This window comes from Athene cunicularia, assembly GCF_003259725.1.
Source record: "Athene cunicularia isolate RWA chromosome 2 unlocalized genomic scaffold, athCun1 chr2_part1, whole genome shotgun sequence".
In the NCBI taxonomy this organism is placed as follows: Eukaryota; Metazoa; Chordata; class Aves; order Strigiformes; family Strigidae; genus Athene; species Athene cunicularia.
Window position 1 is genome coordinate 108,786,137 of NW_020799095.1, and position 22,832 is coordinate 108,808,968.

General features: G+C 38.0%; 1 protein-coding gene across 5 annotated transcripts in view; it reads left to right on the plus strand.

The window, feature by feature from the left end:
* SPIDR (scaffold protein involved in DNA repair) overlaps positions 1-22,832 on the plus strand; it is a 197,012-nt gene that overhangs the window by 153,831 nt on the left and 20,349 nt on the right. For 4 of the 5 annotated variants that reach the window (XM_026843074.1, XM_026843075.1, XM_026843073.1 and 1 more), the window contains one exon: positions 15,247-15,405. The exons of the other annotated variant lie outside the window; for it this stretch is intronic. In XM_026843074.1, coding sequence (XP_026698875.1) covers positions 15,247-15,405 — 159 coding nt within the window. The remainder of the gene's footprint in view (positions 1-15,246; positions 15,406-22,832) is intronic. 5 annotated transcript variants of the gene reach the window in all.

A 22,832-nucleotide genomic window follows, 5' to 3' on the forward strand; every position in this document is an offset into this window, starting at 1 on the left:
ATTTGCTCCAGCTCCCTATCATGTAATAATAATAACTTAATTAAAAATTGTAATTTAAAACATATAAAGAATACACTTTTTATATAAGTGCTGTAATACATTAACATCCCAGCTGTAGGATTGAAATTAGTGTCCACATTTTGGAATGAAAAAATGAAGAATACTGGGAATGTTTCACTGATAGCTAATATTGAAATTTGGGGTCCATATGTATACAGAGGTCAGTATGTGGAGCAGTGAAAAACACATATAGTATGACAGATTGGGGAGAAAGGGAAAATGGATGGGGGAAAACAGGGAGAGTTATCAATTCAAATTAAACAACTGTAGGATTAAATTTAATGTTCTCTCATCCCTAATCAGATGATACCACAATTGTTTGCCCTACAAGAATGCAACTCTTTCTTTGTGCTGTAGATAAATTAACTTTTTGGAGTATAACAATTATTCAAAAACATTGAATACGTTGTATATAATTTTTAGCATTGATTTAGCTGGCAACTGAGAAAGTATTAGCCTTTCTAAAGAAAGTCAGTTCTTCCTACTGCCTAGTTCTGCTACTTTTCAGTGTTTTCTCAATCTTCAGACTTTTCCTTAGGCGTCCTGTCTTGGCATATCAGGTCAGGCTAAGCTGGGAATGTACCCCTGAAGCAGAATGATTTTTTTGTGCCTTTGCAATTCTGTATTTGGTTTAACACTATATTTAAAAAAAAATAAAATTATACATGTATGTTTTATAACTAACTGTGCTTACAGAGATGTCTTTTGGTGAAGAAACGAAAGTTTGTGGTGACTTAGATTTCCGTGCAAATTTTTAAAAATCAAAAATCTAGTTCTATATGTAAAACATTTTTATGATATTTTGTGGGACTGCCATTAAAGAATCTATTTAGGTAACTGGCTTAAAAAGTGCAATGAAATATGGTTTATGCCTGTTGCCATTTTGGAATTAAAATTAGTGATAATGACATATCCAAATGGGGTTAGATACAGGTTATAATTACCACCTTTTTTCCAAGAAAATTCTCATGACTGTTTCTCCCCCTTTTCATTGGATATGCACGTAAAGCACCTTTGAATTCCATAGGTGCAGCTACACTGTAAAATCCAGATCAGATCCCGCACTTGCTGTTGCATTCACACCTGGAAAAGAGTCCAGGTAAGGTAAAGCAAGGCAGCAGAGGAGGCTGGAATAAGCCCCTTTCCTTAGTGAGGTTCGTGATCCTCACAGGGCTTCTCTACTGGCTGCCTCCAAATAGCCAGTTGCTTTCAGGCAGGCTGCTGTTCCCACACACAGCCCAGTACCTGCGTTTCAGGTGCATGCGAAGGCAGCATCTGTTCTTGTGTTATAGTCTTGGTCAGGATCAGGGCCTGGACCCCACCCTGGTTGCCCTGTGGGAGGACAGCCGTAGCCATGTTGGACCTCCAGGGATGGCACCAGCAGTCTCAACCTCTTGGTTTTCTGTAGAGGACCCAGGCTTTTTTATTTTTGCTTTCAGAATTTAAAAATTACCTATTTTCCACTAGGTTTTTACTTTTCCTAAGCTTTAATGGGCTATTTTAACAACCAGGAAGAGATGTAAGCACAGCCCCCCCTTTATTTTGTGTGAGTTCTGTAATTTAAAATTTCTATGTGAGAGAGGTTTTCTTATAGCTTCCCTACAGTTTTGCTTCTGCTTAAAAAGTTGTTTGTTCAAATATATTTCTACAGCTATTGTGAGAGGAGAGGTGGAAAAATTTGATTATTGCATTTCCATCTCTCACCATTCAGCATTGCTTCTACTTGGAGGCGTACTGGATAATTACTCTTTGGTATGCTGGATAATTAAGTTTTGTCAAAGCAAAGCCTTGAAAATTAATGAATAGTTACTGCATTACAGTTCTGAAAAAAATATTTCGAGGAAAAATAGTTGGGAATTTTTCAAAGAAATAATTTTCTGTCAGAACACCTTGTAAAAAAATGAAAATGTCTTATGAAAAGCTTATACAAGCAATTGAAAAATTGTGAAATTGCTGAAATGCTATGTTCTGAAACAATGCCATTTTCCTACTCTGAAACCACTTGTTTAGAAATTCCACTTCAGTTATGATTTTTTAACTTAGGGGTTTTTTTAAATTGGTAAAACAAAATGCTTAGATTGATCCAAGTGGAATTCATTTACTGTTTTCATTATTGTATTTTTATCTTGATATTTTCACACTTCTTGCAGTGGTGGAAGTTAGGAAACATGGTTGAAAAATGACTGGTCAGAAAGCACATTTATTAAAAATGTAGGCATTTTGTCTGCTATTCTTGAGAATATAATTTGGAAGCTTTGTCTGTTTTGTTTTAGTGTATTCTCACGTTTTAAATTTAGGCTATTTTTATGCTTCACCTTAGGAGTATGTGAGTAACATAGTGTCACATGATCCAAAATAAAGGGTGTCTGACATTACCTGGTAGCAGAGATAATACCATGAACAGTGTGTTCCATGAGAACAGACAATGCATGAAAATGTGGCCTATTTTTATGTAAAATATATTTTTTATATGGTGGTTCTCTGTATCTTATATCACATGTCCAGTAGGAAGGAATCCCCTTTAAGCAACCTTCAAATCTCCTTCTGATGGTTCCTGAATCCTGTGTTCTGGTGATGGGGGTGAAGCCAGGCTGGAAGAGCAGCGTGGCAGCCTGGTTTGAGACCCTTTGATGCAAAGAGATCCTATTCATTCAGTGAAGAGCCTGAGAGGGAAAAATGCAACTGCTAAGATGCTGACAGGACTCTGAAAATGCAAGTGCTGTTGCCTGTGGTTGAGGAGGATAAGCAGCAGCAACTGATGTTTAAACGGCTACACCAAAAACCTTGATCTGGTTTTGTGGCACTAATCCTTCAGTGATGATCAGGGCTTGTACCCGGTGTCAGATGCTCTACAGGCATGTAAAAGTTGTCCCTGTCCTAACATTTCCTTAGTGCAGCACTATAAAGTCTCAATTAGAGAAGGAATGTGTGACAGGAAAAAGAGGATGAGACAACAAGTGTGACAATACTGAATACTATCAACAGGAAACTGCATGTTTTGAAGACAAAAGGTATCTTGTTATCTTGACTGTGATATTATATCTCCTGCTGGCCTGCGATGGGTGACAGCTCAGGAAAATCCAAACTGTGTTTAACTGTGCTTCTCCCTTCACGTCTGGGCTGAATCACATCAGAGGCTGTAACACCAGCATGGTGGTAGAAGAACAATGTGCTATTGTTGATATTCTTTTGGATATGACACAAAACCAGAATCTTAACCACAGAATATTAAATCACCTCTTTTGGCTTGAATAGATAGGTTTACTAAGGGCTCTAATCCAGTTCTAATTTACATGATTATCTTTTGTCTTTCTAAACTCTTCCTGTAGTTTTGATTAGGTCTTCTTTTTTTTTCTTTCTTTTGGAATATAAATAATAAGAACAAACTATGCTGTACTGATACTGGAACAGATTCTTACTGTCAGGACTGTTTTCTTTTTATAGGGGGAGGAAAAATCACAATCAAATATACCATGCATGTAGTTTCTCAGTATTTGACCAGGGTTGTTATATTAAATCCAGTGTAATGACTGATTATGTCATTAGAATAAAATAGTATTCCACATGCAGGAGATATAAAATAAACACTATCATCTGTACAGAGTAATTGTGATTAAGATGCTGTAGTAGAGATTTTTTTCTTTTAGGACACTTCCCACTAGCCCACATAATTTTTGAAATCTCCATATGCATCTGAGGATGACCAAAGTGATGAGAGAAGTGAGAGATTCTCTATGCATGTTTTAAGATTACCCAATTAAATGCAAGACAAAAGCAGAATATGGCAGATTTAAGATTCTTTTGTATGTACTGTATGCTGTCCTCCAAGTTCTAATCCTGCTAAAAATGATTTTTTGGAATTAAAGGAAATTGTATGTGTGACGTTTATAAAATTACTTCGGTTTATGATTCTTGATTGGTGTTCAGTTTAGATACTTTTAAAATAGAAGCATAGAATTTGCATGAATGATTGAATGAAATCAAGGTGGAGGAATGTTACTGTTGCTGCCCACGTGTTTTCTCTGCCTGCTATACAGCATGAAATGAAGCTCATTGAAATCAATGGAGAGATGTTAATTTGACTGAGGTTTGGATAATGGCTGCTTGCCTAAAAGTAATTTATAAAACTTTATTTGACCTATAATGGAAAATGGAATTTCTCATTCAAAAAAAGTTAAATTGAAACCTTGAAAGGGTAACAAAACTTTATTTTTTATTTTCAAATTGCAAACTTCTGCCATCTGCACTTTCAGTAACGCTTGTTGTGTCCATAATTTCTGATTATAAAAATCCATACGCATCTGGAGAAAGTGCTCCATCAGTAATTCTTGTAGGTCATCCACAGGATTATACTAGTGTTGCCACAGAATGACACTTTTTCCCCTAATCTCTAACTGCCAGCGACATAGAGAACAGAAAGGTGTGAGAAAGGAAGCGGAAAAGATGTAATGTGAGAGAACATTTTTTCCTGGTCTTTGTTTTCTTCACTTTCCATGTTTTCCTCCTGCTGTTCCTTCATCTCTTAACAATCTCCCATAGATTCATATCTCATCTGCATTCCTCTCAGCTGATACATTCCCTACTGAAGTAGGGTGTGATAGTGGCCAGCCACCATGGAGTCAAAACCTGGGGAGCCAATGGGAGTTCTCTTTTGTACATGGATTATATCTGCACGCTAACAATTTATGTTTATTGCTTTCTTCTACTCTCGGAAATTTCTCCAACAAGCAGAGACTATAGCACCACCACATTCTCCTCTGGCTTTCTGAGAGAGAGGTTTTACCAAAGTATATTAATTCCCCCCTGCAGTCCTGCAGCTAATAACCGCTCTGCTCAGAGCTGCACCACCTTGGCATAAGTTGGGTCCTTCATAGATAGTGCAGTGTCCATCAATTTGGGGGCAAATTTGGCAGGCCAAACCCACAATCATAAGAGACCAACTGTGCTTTTCTTGTGCAGGTGCACAAGATGACAGGGTGCGCCTTGGACCAAGATGAAGTGTTCACCAGCAGTCGTGTCCTACCAATACTGGCTCTTCCAGTCTTGACTGGAGGCCACAGTGGGCAAAGTGGTGGTGGTGGGGTGGGAGGATGATAGTCCTGAGGCTGCTGCTCTGGGATTCTGGCCACAGCCTGCTGCTAGCCGCCTCCCCAGCCCGGTTTCTGCAATGGGAAATAGCGTTGCTTCATCCTGCTCTGTCACTTCAGAGCTCATGAGAGTGATGGAAATTCAGCAACTGCTGCGAAAGATTTAAAAATAAATGCAAAATGAATTAAGATCTCAAGGCAGAAAAAGCTTTAAAATTATAAAAGTTTTACATGTGAAATATTTAAAAAAAAATCTGAAAATCAGACTTTCATTCCCAGACCTGAATTTACATTTTTGCACTTGATGACATCAGTTGCACAGAAAACCCAGAATCTTAGAGCTTGCAAGATGAGTAAAAATAAAACAAGGAAATATTTTCTTTCTCCTCTTTCAGTTTTGCAAATCATGTATTTTTATGATTATAAATAGCTAAATCAACAGACTTACTGACTGGAGATGTTAAGCACACTTTCGTTGTTGACCTTCAGAACTATTTAAACTCCTGAGTGCTAAAAAGTAGAATTCCCTTTGGAGAAGCTTGTAGCTTTCAGTGGACTCAGTTGGAGTTCCCAGTAAGAAGCAGTTAATAGGTGGACTGTGGTGACTCCAGCAAAACAAGATAATCAATTCCATCTGCTTTTCTAATTAATCACCCGTAATATTGAAACTCAGGGACATCATGAATTTGCTCAGTAAGCATACATTTTGAAAAGAGGATGATAGTTTGTTACCTCAGTTGCAGTCGATTAGTCTGACTCTTCACCTCCCAGAGAAAACCTGGGAAGAGCCTCCCCCTCTGCTCAGTAGCTAATCTGTACTCCCCAGGCAACCTGCACTCTGGCTGCAAGGACACCGCGCATCCTGATTTTTTGTTTTGTTTTTGTTTTAACCAGTTTTGCTTGTTCTTGTCAGAAAAGGAATAGTTAAAAGGGATGAATAGAACACTCTGTTTGGGACTTCAGTTCTCCAGAATAAAATATGTGAGGGAAAGGTTTCATTCAGTTCTGGCATCACTTTGTTAAGTCAGTTTAAGCCAAGAAAGATTGTTATTCTACACTGTTTGCCGATAGTAGAAAGTTTACATATCAAATTGATTTTTTTTTTTTTCTTGAAGGGAGAGAAAATCAGTATGAATTTAAGGAACAGATCTCATTTGCTTTGCAGAAGAGATTGTTCTGTTAACAACTCATCAAGAAAGAAAAAAAAATATATAAACAGGATTAACTGTTTACTTTAAGTGAGCTGAAGTCTGGTTGTTTTTCCGAAGAAGAACACAATGTACTGTTGTATCTGGTTTCCAGAGTGGTGTTTATCATAATTCCTCGTGCAGTGGTTGGTAGAGTGCTGGGAAGGCTCTCCGCCCACTCGCAGCTCGCTCCCTTTCCCTCTCCCATTGAGGCCTCCGGCCAGGACTGCGAGATGGAGCGAGCTGTCCTGTGTGATCTTTACTGCCTGACATGAGCTGACATTGACCCAGAATAAAATAACAGGGGCCGTTTCCTAGAACTCTCGGTGGACTGCTGAGAACTGCTACCATAACTCTTGTAAACACACAACGTGCACACACAAACACTCTCCCTCTCCCTCATTTAGAAACACACCTAGGAAAAGCAGCCGCTAAAGTAAAGAAAAACAGCTTAAGTGAAAAACAAACAGAGGACCCTGTAAGAAAGAGTGGAAAACTGCCTTTCTGCCAGGGAAGGACTTTCTTCCCCCCCATCCCCAACAAGATTTCCCTTCTGCTTTTCTTCTTTGCTTTTTATTATGAATATTTTATTTTTCTGCTAGTTTGGTGGGATGATGTGGCATTGAAACAGCAGAATGTCTTATTGAATACAGATGCAGCTCTGTAAGAAATCCTACAGTGATACTATATTCCATTTACCTTTTCCGTGCACTGGGGAAGCACCTGTGCAATACTGTACTACCAAGAATGCATTTTGGGATGTTCTGTGCCTGCTGAATGGGCGTGTTGGTTTGTTTGTTTTGGTTTGGGTTTTTTTTTTTAATATATCATGTATGTTGTTTGTTGGAGTTTTTTTTACTAAAATGTTCTAGGATCCCGTTCATGGTCTGTATGGTTCAGAAGTAAGTCTGATGAATCCACAAATAATATGGTCTTGAAAGATGAGGGACCCATACTGCTATGGTGTCCTTGCTTCATTTCAGATGCTATAATTCTGTAAAACCCTCGCCAAGGGTTTTGCAGGAGGAGCTGAGATTTCTCTAAGCCCTGTAGCACAGAAGTGGATTAATACTGTAAGGAAACCCTCTCTCTCTCTCTCTCTCTCTCTCCAGCCTCCTACCCCAACTCAAATAGGATCTAGCATACAGAGTAGGCTTTGTGGGCTTGCCCTCCTAGATACCACCACATTATTCAGCTATTGCTTTCAGATCACCCTTTGAAGACAGGTATTATATTCTGTTTTTTACGTATAAAGAACTGAGCTGTGGAGGAAACATAGCACAGCAAAGATGATGTGAGATGTTGCCAGAACCAGCAACTGAATGCTGATTTTCTTGGAAAGGAGGGTGCTGAACACCTTGCAAGAAAAGATCTTTTGGCAGCACCTTGATGACTGTTGGAATTCTTGGATGCCAAAACAATAATTACAAAGTCTGAAGATTAAAAAAATAAACAGAGAACCCCTCCTCAGATTCATAGATAAGTACTTTAAATGGTTGGGTGGTAATTACATGTTATATTTGGAACATGATTTTTCTGCTGGAGATCATCCATAAGTGAGACTTGCAGTTTTTAGCAGAGCCTGTAAGTTTCTTAAATGTACATTTTTACTTTTGATTAGTAAATCATGACATATGGGAAAATATTTTCTCTGAATTGTATCCTGAAATAACCAAGGGATTGTAATGGGACTCCATGTTGAAGTAATGGTACACTGAGGAACCTGAGGAGTGTGTGCATCATTATTTTTTTACCAACTACAATTAACAGCATAGGGAGTCTGAAACAAGCCAGGATGATCTGATGTGCTCGCTTTTTTGTTACCACCCAAAATTGTTTTTTATTTACGTAACAAACTGTATGGAATGGATCTCAGCAGAAGGACCATAAATTATGTGCAGTGTAGTGTGGAGATGCCTGGGGGATCTAGAGGGAAGACCTTACTGGTCTGTTGCAGCTGAATCTTTATACAAACTTTTAGGCAGTACTTAGAAGTTATTTTTCCTCAACTCTCTGTGTCTTCCAAACCAACCATCACTATAAATTTTTACTTCCATGGCATAATTACTTTGAATTTAAACTATTAATATAGAACAACTTCAGTATTCATTTATGAATCTGAGATTAACTGACACTATCGGATGGTTCTGAAAATATTTCTCAAATGCAACTCTGTAACTGTTTGGCATTATAGTTTAGGCTCCATATTGTGTATGACTGAATGTCAGGAATGTCTTTTTATGGTTTTAAATGTTTTGTTTACTTTTGAGTAAAATTCTGTGTACAAATGAAACACACACATCAGCAGTTTAATTTGAAAGTGCACTTAGACACAGTATCAGATGGGAGTTAAAAAAGTTCATTTGGTACCACATGAAAACTTTATAGAAGAAATGGTTTATGGTGAAAAAAATTGTCACATGTAAAGCCATGGTTGTGATTGCAGTTATGAACAGCTGACTGGTTCATGTGCTACACCTGTTCCTGAGATGCTGTATATAGTTCCCACCAGGCAGGTGGTCGTCCACATACTGAGTGGGAATATTTACAGTGCTGTGGAGCTCCATTCTCTACATGCATGTTCTGCATTAAAAGGTAGTCCTGCTGATATGTTTAGCTCATACAGATCTCTTCTACACACAAAACTGTTTCCCACATAAGTGCTGCTTCTTCAGATTATAGGCAGAAAATAGTAGGTGGAAGGATTAACCTCAATGAAGAAGTGGCAAAAGCGGTCAGCAGGCGAGGATTGATGAAAGACCTCGTGGAAGTTGCATTTGATTTTCCAGGTTATATTGAAGTATGTGATTATTTAAGGAGGTGAATAAAAATAAATAACAATTATAAGATCTGTCACTCTTCATTGTTTTAACATATGTATAAAAACATAAGGGAAAAACAAGGGAAATCCAAAATGATGGGCTTGGTATAGTTACTGTAGTGAGGTATTTGCAAAGTGCATTATATAAATATTCTGTTACACATGTGCTAAGAAGTGTCTGCAAAAAAAGAGATTAATTTCCTGAGACTGGGGAGGCCTCTGCTATTTATTTTGTATTTCAGACTTGCTCATTTCCCTGGTGATGCTCCTGTCACATGTGCAGTTTCCACCAATACTTCTGCAAGGACAGTTGTCTCTTGCTGGAGGGAACTGGCGTGTCTGGTGTTAATTGTGTGCCACTCTGCCAGGTCCAGGCCACTCCAGAACTCTTCATTTCTTTCCTTCTGGGACCTTCCACAGTTACTGAATAACAATATATGTGATCACAAACTCAGCTTTTCAGTAATTTTAGATGTCCAATTTTCAGAGCAAATTATTTCTGTTTAGTTGTCTCAGTGCTTCAAACCAGATCACCAGCCGGGGTGCTAGAAGCATCTATACTTGGAGGGAGTTATGACCAGGATTCTCCTCTGAGCTCGATATTTGCCTTACAAACTGGAAGCAGTGGTGGTTGTGTTTTCTTCTGTACCTGTGTACCTCTGCAACCTATGCATAGAAGGGACTAGTCATCATCATCATAATTAATTTTTATTTGTAATGTTAAATCCATAGTTATGCTCTGCAGAGCTTCACTATTTAGTGACAGCAAATGGCATGGATTTTAAGCAGAAAACTGAATTTTGTGTCTCCCTAAAGAAGGCTACAGCAGACATGTGCTTCTCAAAAAGGAACATGAAGTAGTTTGTGATCTGGTGAATATGATGCTCGTAATAGGATAATCGTGCTAGTGTTATGAGGGGATGGGGGAGATGGATGGCTGTCCCTGTGTGTTTAGATCTGTGTCCTAAGCTTTGGTTTTTCAATGATAACATGGGTATGGTATATGTAAGGAGTGCATAAGGTAGGGATAAATTAAATCCTGGTAGGGTGGTGTCCTGCAGGTTACAATTTGAATCTGAGCCATATTAGCAGGAGTTAATCAGCTCCACCTTGAGACTTGACCAGACAAGTCGCTGAATTGGAGTTGTGTGGGTAGTGTTGTGCCTCTGGTGATTAAGGGAGAGGGGGTTTTTGTTTATGTGTGTTTATGTACTGTGCTTTATGCCTCTGCTAGGACCGCACCTCAAAGAGATAAGAAGTCCTTCCGACAAACAAAGCAGCAGCAGCTGTCTCTTGGATGCTTAAGATAAAGAACAAGCAAATATCAGAGCTAATACAATTCAGCTAGTTTTCAGGCATTTTCCCATTCCGCCCTCTCCCTCCCTTCCAAAGAAAGAGTAACTAATGAAGTCCCTGCTGAGCACTGAGAAGGTGGTGGCATTTGCCTGGCTGTCTTCCTCCTCATGCTGTACTGCACAGTTTAGTTATGTATGGAGAAGAGCTGCTGTGGGCCACGCAGTTGTCCTCCTACCCAAGGGTAAAACAATTATTTGTTAAGATCTGTTCATGACAGATTTCTGCTGCTTGTTTTCACATGACTCAGTAAAGGCAATCCCTGTGTCGTCAGTCAGTTCTGGCCTCTGTGCGCTCTCACCTCAGGAGGACCTTTTTTCTTACTCTTTTCCACTAGCTGCTGAGGAGGCTGAAGGTTTTTGTCACCCCTACCTCTCCAGAAAGTCAGCTGACGGATACGAGGCAGTAGTATGGGGAGATACGATTTTTCATGCATAAAAACTAATAGTAAAAGAAGGCTTTACCCATTACCCATGAGGAGTGACTAACTAGGAGAAGGGCATGGCAGTGTAATCCTGTAATCCTCTCCAGATTTCTACTGGGAGACATTTTGTCCTAAAGATCAGCAGAGTCATAGAAATAATGCAGAGTAATCAGTCTCATCTTCCCCCAGCCCCCATCCTTGCTCTTGGCTATTAGCAAATTAACAGAATCTTCCCAAGCTTTTGCATAAGATTTACTGTGTCGTTACCTTTTTTTTAAAAAAGGAAAAAAGAAAAGGAAAAAAAAGGCTACTCTCTTCCTCACTTCTTATCATTCGCTCTTTTTGCCCCCTTTGTTATTACAAATGAGTCATACTTCACCTTTTCCTTAGTCTGCATCTCCTACATTTGCTCTTCTACCAGCTTTCCAGCTATCCCTTGCTCCTGGAGTGAATTTTCTACTCCTTTGCTTGAGAAATTTTAGTTTCCAAAACCATATTTTAAATTGAGATTTTATGCAGGGTTGCATCCTGTTGTCCCAGAAACAAAGATGGCCCTTATTTCCTCCTTTCATGAGCACTGCTGATAAAAATGGTGATCTTGCCCTTTTTTTAAACAGTTCACTGCTATGCATACTGACAAGACATTGGTAAAGGTATTTTAGCGGATTAACTGATTCAGTACAAACCCCACATTTTATGGAAAAAAAAAAGTATTTGTGGCAGATGTGCACAAAATATAAATGCTGAATTCCTGGGGGCAAATGCTCGTTTTGGATTTGCAGCTTGTCTCATAGTTTAGATGTGGCTTTCATCCTGGTAGTGAGCTTCAAAGGGGGGAAAAATCATGGGACAAACTGTTCCTTTATTCACAGTTAGATTTGCTCTACAACTTAATTTGCAAGAACGTTTGCTGCAATATGAGAGCAACACCGTAACATGGGAAAATAATACAAATGCACTTTTTCGGGAATAAAGTGAAATCAAGGAAGAAAACAATACTGGTGAAAAAAGTTAAGGCCATGAATCAACAGCCTCTGAAAGCAGCTGAACCACTGTTAGTGGTGCTAACGGCACGTGCAAAACCTGTAAGAACAGAACCTGCTTCAGAGAATGTGAAAATGGTTCTCCAAATGAATTGCTGAGTCTGTTGTGGGATTCAGCTGATTTCATGATAGCTATTAAGTAGGAAGATCAGTTGTCACTCATCATTCAATACCTATAGCATTAATTACTAAATTAGTGTGAGACAGATTAAATGATGTTGAGAATATTTCAAGTTTTTGTCATCATTCATTCGTACTGTTTTGAAAGTGTGCTGAAGCAGGGAACGTGTTTGTGAGGTTCTCTTCATAGCATTAGTTTGGGATATTCCTCATCTTTTAGTCTGAAACTGGTCATCTGAAGGTTGGTTATGAAATCTGTCTTCCAAGTGAGTGAATGTATATGCTTCATCTTCAATGTATGTTGCAGAGAAATCATGTTACTGTTAGAACAAGTGAGCTATAGTGGAAGTCTGCTCACATGTACTGTCCTAATAGAGCAAAATAGATGCAGTAGGTGTGCTGCTCTGTGTTTCTTCATGGTGCCAATAGTCATGAACGTACTACCGTGAATGGGAACATTAGTGATATAAGCCTCAAGTTAGACAGTTCTTCTTTCTGTATATCGATCATAAGACCTGGGGTGTAGTGCTGCATACACTAGACAGCTGGAGTGGGAGCTTCAGCGTCCTGGAAAATACATCCTTGTCTAGAAGAAGTACTCCATGCAAGTGTGAGTTTACTTCTACAGAGTTAATTTTCAAGGAGCTGATCTCATGGTGAGAATGATGATTATTTGGCTATAGTATTTTTTTGGTCAGAACAGTTTCCTCTCCTAGCCATTTATGCTGCCACCACAAAGGCATGGAAATATGTGGCCAGGGATGCAGGGTGTTGAGACAACCATGTCTGACAGCAGCCATCTCTTCACATGGCTTAAGAGAACTGGGAAAATGAACTTTTAGTGACTGATGTCTTTGACAGTAACCAAGCTAATTTTATTTGGGCAATTAACAAGTCCCTGAGGACTTAATATGAGCCTGGTGCCAGCTAGTCTGAGACTTAACTTGTGTTCAGTTATGTCTCACTAAAGATACGAGAAATTCCAGTGATCAGTTAAGAGACTGATGAACTGATCATATCCGAGACACTAACTCAGTTGGCCCTGGCTTGCTCCAAGATACAGAGGCCTAATTTTTCACAGTCACTGAATGTTTTGTTAACATAGGCAAAACTGTTTGCTTTGTTTTTCCTGTTCCACTCAATCTGATTTTCAGAAATGTCCAGAGCATATTAGCTCTGTTTTTCCAAACAAAACAATAGCATGAGGAATTTCAGTAAAATCGGTTAAAACCCGGGAGAATTTTTAACTGATTGCAAGGTCCTAACATGGAAAGCAGCAGGCAACCATAGTTTTTCTTCTTCAGAGCTGTCATGTTCATAGCACATCAGTCTTTGTTCTTTTGAGTTGGAGATGATCTTGTGGTACGAATCCAGAAGGCATCTCACAGATTGTTCTACACAGAAGATTAGAATAGTGACAGAGCTGTTGAAGATACAGGTTTGTGTTAGGACAGTCACCCGCTTTCTAGGCTGGGAGCACCACTCATCCCAGAGATGAGGGTATGTATCCTTCCAGCCTACACATCACAACAGTGGTTTCCTCATATTTGTCATTGCTCAGGGTAGGAACAGTGTTTCATGGCTCTAAAGGACTTCTTAACCTTGTCAGTCTGTGGAGGAATTGTACCTAAGCTTTCTTTCCCTGGTGAAGACTCTGTTTGTGTGGGACCTTTGGCACTAGAGATACGGGAAAAATGGGACCCTTCATTTGTGTTCAGTCTTACCACTCCCTGCTTCTCAAAACCACCACCAGAATCTGAGAAATGACGACTATGAGCTGGTGCTTGCACAGCTGCTGATGTCTGAAAGGCCTTAGGGTTGTATCCTATGTCGAATACAGCCCTCTTAAGGGTGTAAACCAAAGTTAGTTTATAATGAACAAGGAAACTGTGATTAATGGTCTTCCGTGTTCCTAAGCTTCTCTGTGAAGAAAATATGTGGATTTCTTCCAGAGAAATATAGGAGCTCATTTCATTTAAAATGTGTTTTACAAAGATACAATGACTATGGTTGAATGCTTTCAGGATGCATATATGTTATTTGATGTGCTCCAAAAGCAGTTGGAGTTGGTTTGCTGTGAACAGTGGTGCTGCTCTGGAGAAGGTAGTTTTGGCATGTAACTTTGAAATGAACTGAATTCTGCTGCCTAGTGCACCCCTGAGTTTTATTTAGAAGTAAAGATGTGTGTGCTACCTTCAAAGGTAATTTTTGTCTCCTTTGAAAAGTTTCCATGCTTAACTGTCTCTTTCTGGGGTAATTAAACCAGTCTTGTAGACAGCAGCCTCCTTCTTCCAGTACTGCATGACTCATGCTATCGTGGCTGCTCATCTCAGATGCAGAATCCTGTGAAATGCATTTTTGACTATCTAAATGTATGACATCCACTGATTTTGCCTTATCTGCTATGACAGTAATATCTTTTTGAAATGCCAGCAAGTTGGTTAAGCAATACTTCCCGGCCCTACAGCCCCTACTTCCATAGATTACTTTAATGAAATTGTTCGTTTAGCAGATTCTTTAATTACCTCCTTAAATTAGTTCCTCTGGGCTTCTTCATACCTAATATTGAATGTACTAATCTGCAGTTTCATGTTGTTGGTTTTTTTTAAAAAGAAAAATTGACATTTCACTCCTTTTTTGCATCCTCAGGACTCTTAAAAAAGTTACACAAAATGTAATGCTTGCTTTGCCAGTTTCAGTGTTGGTGATTATTACTTGTGAAATATGTTGCTTTGTTTACTTCTATGCAGAATTTTTATATTTATACACACACACTCGCATATGTTTGATCATTGCTCTGTCTGCATTGCAGAATTCACCTCAAATAAGGCAAAAACTCAACTTTCTTTCTTTTTAAGTATGCAAATCACATAGTACGTAGCAGTTAATTTGTCTAATCCCCACTGCAAGCCCTTTATGCTTTTTTTCATTCATGCTTCTCTACTTCATGGCCCTGTTACATCCTGAAAATATACATGAGGAAACCTTTAGTAATGTTGGGTTTGTTTATTCATATATTATTCGGTAGAAATACTCTAGATACTGTAGAGAATAAGGCCTGTTCTGAAGACTGTATTATAATTTTTCAAAAATTTGCTAGTTTTGTTTGTTGTGAACAGAAGCCAATGAGTAATGAAGAAATGTTTTGCAGGTTATGTCTCCTTGTCCAGGATGCCTATGGTATGTTCAGTGAAGTGCAGTTGCAGTCCCTAAGTTCTGCAGATGACATTGAGCAGTATTGCAGAAGATGGGAAGGAAAATTCTGCTGCTTAGCTGGAATGAAAATTTTGCAAAGAACTACAAGAGGAAGGTGAGAACAATTCCTGGGAGCATATATTGCATGCTGTGGCAGGCAGAGCTGATCTGCCGTTCTGTTTATTTCTGTGATCAATATTCTTTGCAACAACTGGATCTGGTTTTGTTCAATTAAATGTCCTCATTGCCATTTTTGGGGCATCCAATAGTACTTCAGCCGACCATACTCCAAAATGAGGATAAATAAGCTAACACAAAAATGCAAGCTTGGCAGAGAAAGGATTAGAGAAGAATTACTGTATGCAATATTTCATAGAACATGAGTGCTTTCTTCCTCTTCAGTAGGTTCAAAGACTTAAAAACATTAGTTCACCTCCCTTTCATTGCAGAACTGTTTACTACAGTATGTTTTTCTACAGTGCTGCCCAGTATGGGTTGAAGCTTCAAGCACAGATTTTCCCTTAGTATACGAGAGCTTAATTCAGTTAAGTCTATATGGTTTCAGGAGCACAGTTTAAGTTTCTTTAAAAAAAAAAAAAATCTTGCCAATTGGAAAGCCATTCTTATTTTGGAATAAGAATGTCCACAGGTTTATAGAAAAATCCCCCCCAATAAGTAACAAATTATGATACGTCTCAGATTTTGCTTATTCTGTGATTCTTTTTACATTATTTGAATAAAATAAAGTACCTTTAATCAAGAAAAAAATTTAAATAGATCAAGTATCTTACAGAGTATCTTTCTAAGGAAAGCGATACAATATTCACATGGGGACCTATATAAATATAATTAGATTGGTTCAATTCGCAACATAATTTATTCGTACAAGCATCCGATCTAGATAAGCCTTTGCTATTAGAATGGCTATGATATTTCTGCTGACACTTTTTTTCCTGTTGAAAAATGCTGTTTCATCAAAACCAGAATGTTTCATGGAAACATTATCTATTTTGGAGACAATTTTGTTGGGAAGATTTTTTTCAGGTCCAGAGGGAGTGAATATTCTCTCTCTCATTCTCATTTCATGAAAACTTTCAGAAAGTCTCATTTTTGTTTCATATTGGAACAAAAACAAATTTCAAAGCCTTGAAATGTTTAGTAAAATGGAATTGTTGTTTCCCAGCCAGCCCTATTCAGTATGCTTTTCTTTTTATGTACTTGCAGTGTTAATTTTCAGATCCTTTGGATTTCAAGCCTACTTGCATTTTTATGGATCTTTAATAACAAACACGTCTTCTTATTTAATTATTTTGCTGGCTTTTTTTTCAAGTTACATTTTTTCCAAACAAATTAAATAATGGCTTTGGAATTCTGGATACAAATGAACTTTTACAACTGGCTGCTGGTGTTTCCAGTACTCTGCCTAGCTAATAAGAGACAGACTTTTTCTAATGTAAATTCTGTTTCAAAGCAGCAGTAACTTACTTCTGGCTATTCTGAGGATGATTAGAAGACACATTACTGAAAATGCTGGTGGCTCAGCTGGAGCTGTGCTGGTGGTAACCCTGCTAGGAAACTTTAAAAGAAAAAGGCTAGTGTAGCTTCAGGGACAGTGCAGTGGTTAAAACGTGATTTCATTGTACAAGATGGGTGGGTGGGGGAGCTGTTCAGGGATTTATTTTTTTCTTAATTGTTTTAGCCTAAATTCTGCTTTATAACTTGTTATTACTTTTAAGTGTAGGGACATGTTTTGTGTCATTCTAGGTGTGATGGAAACCACAGTAAATCTATATCTGAAATGAATATAAGGGAGTACTTATTCACACAGAGCATAATTCAACTCTAGAACTCATTGCCACTGGATAAATGGGTTTCCAGAGCCAGTGGTGTGTCCAAGCACATGATGGGATATGCCTGTGAGTGCCCAACCTTGGCTTGCAGCACGAGTGAGTAAGAACTATGTGGTCTGCTCTGCAAGAAAGTGCTGCCTTTTTTTTTTTTTTTTGAATGCCAGTTACTTTTTTGGAGGAGAAGGATTTTAGACTGTTTGTTTCCTGGAGTCTGTCAGTGACTTTTAAAATGGATAAAGCAGAATAAGATGTAGGAAATACAAGGGAAAATAATTTATTTATTTTTTGTGCCTTTGAAGTACATGATCTGGAGAAGGCCAGGAATGGCTAATAAGATCCTGTATGTGCATGTTGTCTGAAAGTCACATGGATGTAATCTCTCCTATAGAGACAAGTGCTTCCTCAGTCCCTCCATGAGACAGAGGAGATCTTCATTTAACAGATACAAGAGGTTCTCAGGCTTTTTGCATCAATGGACCACTGTTATTATTAAAAAAATTTTCCAGGCCATCATCCATCCTTATAATCAAGTATTTAATTTAAAGTACTATTTAACATCATGCCAGTAAATACAATTTTTAAATTGCTGTTGTGATCTGAACTTGCATTTCAAGACTAAAAAACTATAATAAAGGGTGAAAACCTTGAAAACCTGGCTGTAAATCTGACTTGATCTTTGGAATGGGCCTAATCTGTGGGACATGCTAAAGAAACTAGACCCATTTCTTCTCACTATAAAAAAACACTTGTTCCAAAAGTGGGATAAGAACTTAGACAACCATGTCCTATCTTGACCAAGATCAACCCTGTGAAAAATTAGAATTATAGTAATCTGATATTGAGAGAAACAATGTTGAATATTGGGTTTGAATGCCCATATGCTTTAACAAGTACTAGGGTCTTGTACTAGGTCATTTGAAGGTCTTTCATTTGTTTTCAGAACAAGTCCCATAACCCATGTAAAACATAATCCTCAAAACTATCCCTGCAAGAAACCCTTCCCTTTGTAGTCCAGTAGAGGAAGTGGTGTTTCACTTTCAAGTCCAGTTTCTGGCAATCCTGTAAGACAGATGGACATGACTGAGTCATGGCAAAGTTGCCATGGGTTGTTCAGTGTCTTATTTTCAACAGTTCTTCTAGTCTGTTCATGAGGCTGTTGAATAAGGTAGGAACCAGTATTGTAGCAGGTAAATTAACAACACGTATGTGGTTTAGTATCTGTTTCTTGACACCTTTTCTTTTCACCTTCTCATTCATACTTGTCTCCTAGCCTTTCCTACAACTGTTCCCTGAACTGCATGCTTAATATCAGCAAAAAATAAAGATATGGTCATTTCAAGAGAGAAGAAGGGCCTGGAGAACAGATCCTATGAGGAGCGATTGAAGGAGCTGGGACTGTTCAGTTTGAGGAAGAGAAGGCTGAGGGGAGACCTCATCACTCTCTACAGCTACCTGAAAGGACATTGTAGAGAGGTTGGTGCTGGTCTCTTCTCACAGGTGATTAGTGACAGAACAAGGGGGAACGGCTTTAAACTCCAACAGGGGAGGTTTAGACTGGACATTAGGGAAAAAATTTCACAGAGAGAGTAGTCAGATGGTGGAGTAGGCTGCCCAGGGATGTGGTGGAGTCACCATCCCTGGATGTGTTTAAGGGTCGTTTAGATGAGATGTTGGGGGATATAGTGCAGGGGAGAACTTTATAGAGTGAGGCTGATGGTTGGACTTGATGATCCCAAGGGTCTTTTCCAACCTGAATGATTCTGTGATTCTGTGACTGAAAAATGTTCATGATCTGCTGCTGGTAGTGTTGGCTCCTTAGATGTATATATTCTCTCTCTTGTCCTCCCCCCACCTCATATGTCAGTCTTATAAATTCAGCCCCTTGAGATTTTAATCATGCACTTCTACAGACAGGAATTTTGGTTAAGAATCCATATGCAGTACAACTAATATGTAACACACCCGTCCCCCCCCCAAGTTTAAATAGATCCCAGGCATATTTCAGGTATGTCCAGTATAACCAGTAACTAAATGGATGCAATTAGATGCAGGGACTGAGAACTCACTAAAATGTCTCAGGAGTAAATAACCTATAAATTGTCATAGTCTCCTGCTTCCTACTGGAAAGAAATTTCAGTGAGCTGGGATAAACTTTGTATTTAGATATCTGTCTTTATTGACAGAAATATTAATTTTATGTTTTCAGCACTGACTGGAGTTCCACACAGAATAATAATTTGGATTTTGATAGTTTGTGTCTTTTCACCTGATTTGCCAAGCACCGAGTTGTTTTACTGCTGAGTATAGCAGACCTACCCACTTCTTGTCTTTATTCTTTCTTATAAGGTAGAAAGTTTCTGTTAAGCAGAACAGAAAGATGACACCAGTTTAAAAATGGAGCAGGGAGGAAGAAATGCTTTAACGTAATACATAATTAACACAGGATGTCAGTATGAATTTTGTCCCTAAATTGAAAAAATGCTGAACAAGTTTCAAAAGCAGATAGAACTGTTGCATGCATAGTGCTAAAATCCACACTTATGTTGGACAGGATAAAACACTCTGAAGAATACATCAACTCATAAACTTTGGCATTTGACCCAACCTTTAACTCATGACAAGTTGTACTATCTGTTGCATTTTCCTCTAAAGTAGACTCTGAATACTGAGTTCATCAACCAGTGTTATGTTTCTGAGAAATTTTGCGTTTTCAGATAGTTTGCTTCTGTTGTTTGGCATTTTAAACTTTCAAATGTTAGGCATCGAAATGTGAAATCTCCATTTGTCTGTGGTAATGGTCACTGTTGTGCCTGAGGGTTTTCTTTCTTTTTTTTTTTTTTTTCTCTTTTTGTTTAAGTCACATACTTTTCTGGCCTCTATCTCTTCTTTTCCTTCTACTCTTCACCATATACTTTCTCTTCTTTTTGCTTTACACTCAGAAGAGAGGACCACTGCTAACTGCTATACAAGAAAGTGTTTCGACTGCTAGACGTTGACAGGAAATGTAATAGTAAGAACTCTCCACAGAGCAAGGAAGTCATGACTTCCTTCCTTTGGTTTTCCCTCCTCCAAAAAGTCTGCCATCTAAAAGAGCCACCCACGTCTCTGAGGTTTTGAGGTCCTGAAACACTTCAGTAATTGCTGTGGTTAAAAGTTGAGTTCCATTTAAAGCATAATTTCAGTAATCACATTGAACTTTTGAATACTTGCATTACATTTTTATTATTTTTTATGATTACTTATGTATCAGAAATTAACTTTTTGTCCTGAGTTTTATTCTCTTTAACAAGCATGGGCTGCTGCTTGTATCTTCAGTGTTTTGTCATTAATATGTTTAGTAATCAGCATTGGAGAATAACGTAGGAATATCCCTATTGAATCAAAAGTGCTTTTATATTATAATAGTCTTTTAATGTAGTATGTGTTATTTCTAATGTACTATAATGAGTTATTAAAGTATGTAAATAAATTATTCAACAAAATAATTTCATATATCTAAACAAAACTTAGGGAAGAAAAGCCAGGAACCCTTCCTCCCTGTTTGTATTTTGACTGAGATACTGGTTTAGTAAGCTCAAATTTTTACTTTATTATTTTGTTTCTTTTATTATTCAAGTCTGAGAAAATACAGCGTTGCATAGCTTATGCACTGCAAGATGTTAATAGGACAATTAAAGAGAGAGCTAACGTACAGTATCAGCTTCATATTCAAATTACTTGTCTTTTGATAGTTGAAGCTTATGCAGTCTAGGTGATTATTACTGTTTCTTTTTCATTTTTCGCAAGGAGATGTTTCACAGCTAGGAATTGCTTGATTTTTAAATTTTTAATAATTGAGACTGATACTGCCAAAAGAAAACTCTTTCATTTTAGACTAAAATTGGGAGAGTAGGAGAGTAGGAAACAGACAAATGCCAAGTCTTGAGTTCCCAGAGCAAAGCTGTGGAAGACATTGGAGAAGAATCCTAGCATCTTACTTCCTGTCCCCTACTGTAACCTTACATAGGCTTTCTTCTTTTCCTAGTTATGGGCATTGTTTTCCTTCTACTTTCTTTGATAGTGCTGACATTGTCTCCCTGTAGTAATTTTCCTCTGAACCTGTGATATGATTATTAAATTGAAAAATCCCCCAAACTGTAAGCTGTAATGTTAAAAGTTGAATCAGGTATGTCACACACAAAGTTCTTGGACCACAGCTCTAGATGAAACTTCATGCTTGTGAGAGAAATAAGCAAAATCTCATTACTAAGTTATGAAATAAGTTGTCAAATGACAGTCAGTGAAATACAGTTTTGAAAAAACAAAATTTGAAGTTGTTTGATCTTTGTAGTATAGCTTGTAGTATGAGATTAATTCAATTTCCACAGGATCAGAGTAGATATGCTGGTACTGTAGATAGTGGTCTATCAGTTTACAGGGTGTCTAAATATAATTACAACAGCTTTTCTCTTTATTTGTATGTTTTTATCAAAGATCATAGAGCAAACATGTGTGCATATATGCATATATGAATGTATGCCATCTGAGTTTGCAGTGAAAAGCAAAACAAGCCAGGAAGGTTAGAAGCAGAAAGTATCTCCTGCTGAGCTGTGAAACTGAGAAGGAAGGTGGTTAGGTGAGCAGATGAAAGCAACTTCTTTGGTACAGGGCAGCACAGTTATCATCTATGGCAAGAACTGTGGGGAGGGAAACGTAAATAGTATTTTATTAGTATCACTTGTTATCTTCCAGTAATTTTTCTATGGAGTAGTTTAAGCCATTTTGTTAAACGGATGACAATTAACTTCTGCACATGTTGCATGTATATTTTGCATTTTCTCAACTATGTATTTAACCTGTTGAACAGTATTAAATCTTTAAAATCCTCTGACTGCTGTCTGGGTACACAGCAGGCAGTTTGCATTTATGGATGCAGAGAAAAGATGTACCAAAGTTCAGCAAGGAAAGTTTTGAGAGGGATGCCTTTTGAGCACATTGGATAATAAAAATAAAGGACACTAAAAATAATTTTTTTGTGTATCATATGTATATACATGCACACACTCATATATAAAAGTATCGTTATATAGAAGTGAATCTTGATGTGGGTTTACAGAAGAGAGGAGTACTTGTATGTAGAGGACTGCCTGTCCTAAGTCGATACTTCTATGGAAGTCTATACTATAGCACTCCATGGAGTTACTGATGGTCTTACTGTGTTGGTGATAAACAAGTGGACATCTACATAGTTAGTATGGGACAAAAAGATTTTTACTAAGCACAGATTTCAGTCTGGCATGGGAAGTAGGGGGTGAGTCTCTCATTTAGAATCTGATAGATGATTTCTGTTCTTTTCCTGGTATGGATTCAGTCTTTTTTTCTTTTTTCAAAAAAAAGTTATGGAATATTACAATAGAGTCCTTGTCTCTGAAGCAAAAAACCCAATATTCAGAATACTTTACATGTTCTTTTTTTTATTCTTGAGCCTGTTTCTTCTTACTCTACTTTTCCTTTTCTAGGAGACTCTCCTTTTGTGATAATTCTTTCTTTCTTTTTTTTTTTTTTCCCCCCTTTTTTTTTTTTTAAGTGACTAGTAATTAGACTCACAGAGCAAAATTTTAAGTTTTTGTCTTCAGTAGCCGGAGAGGGTCTTTGTGCACACGGGAGCTAACCATGTCCCTCCATTGTACCACAGAGCCAGCTGTTCATCTCT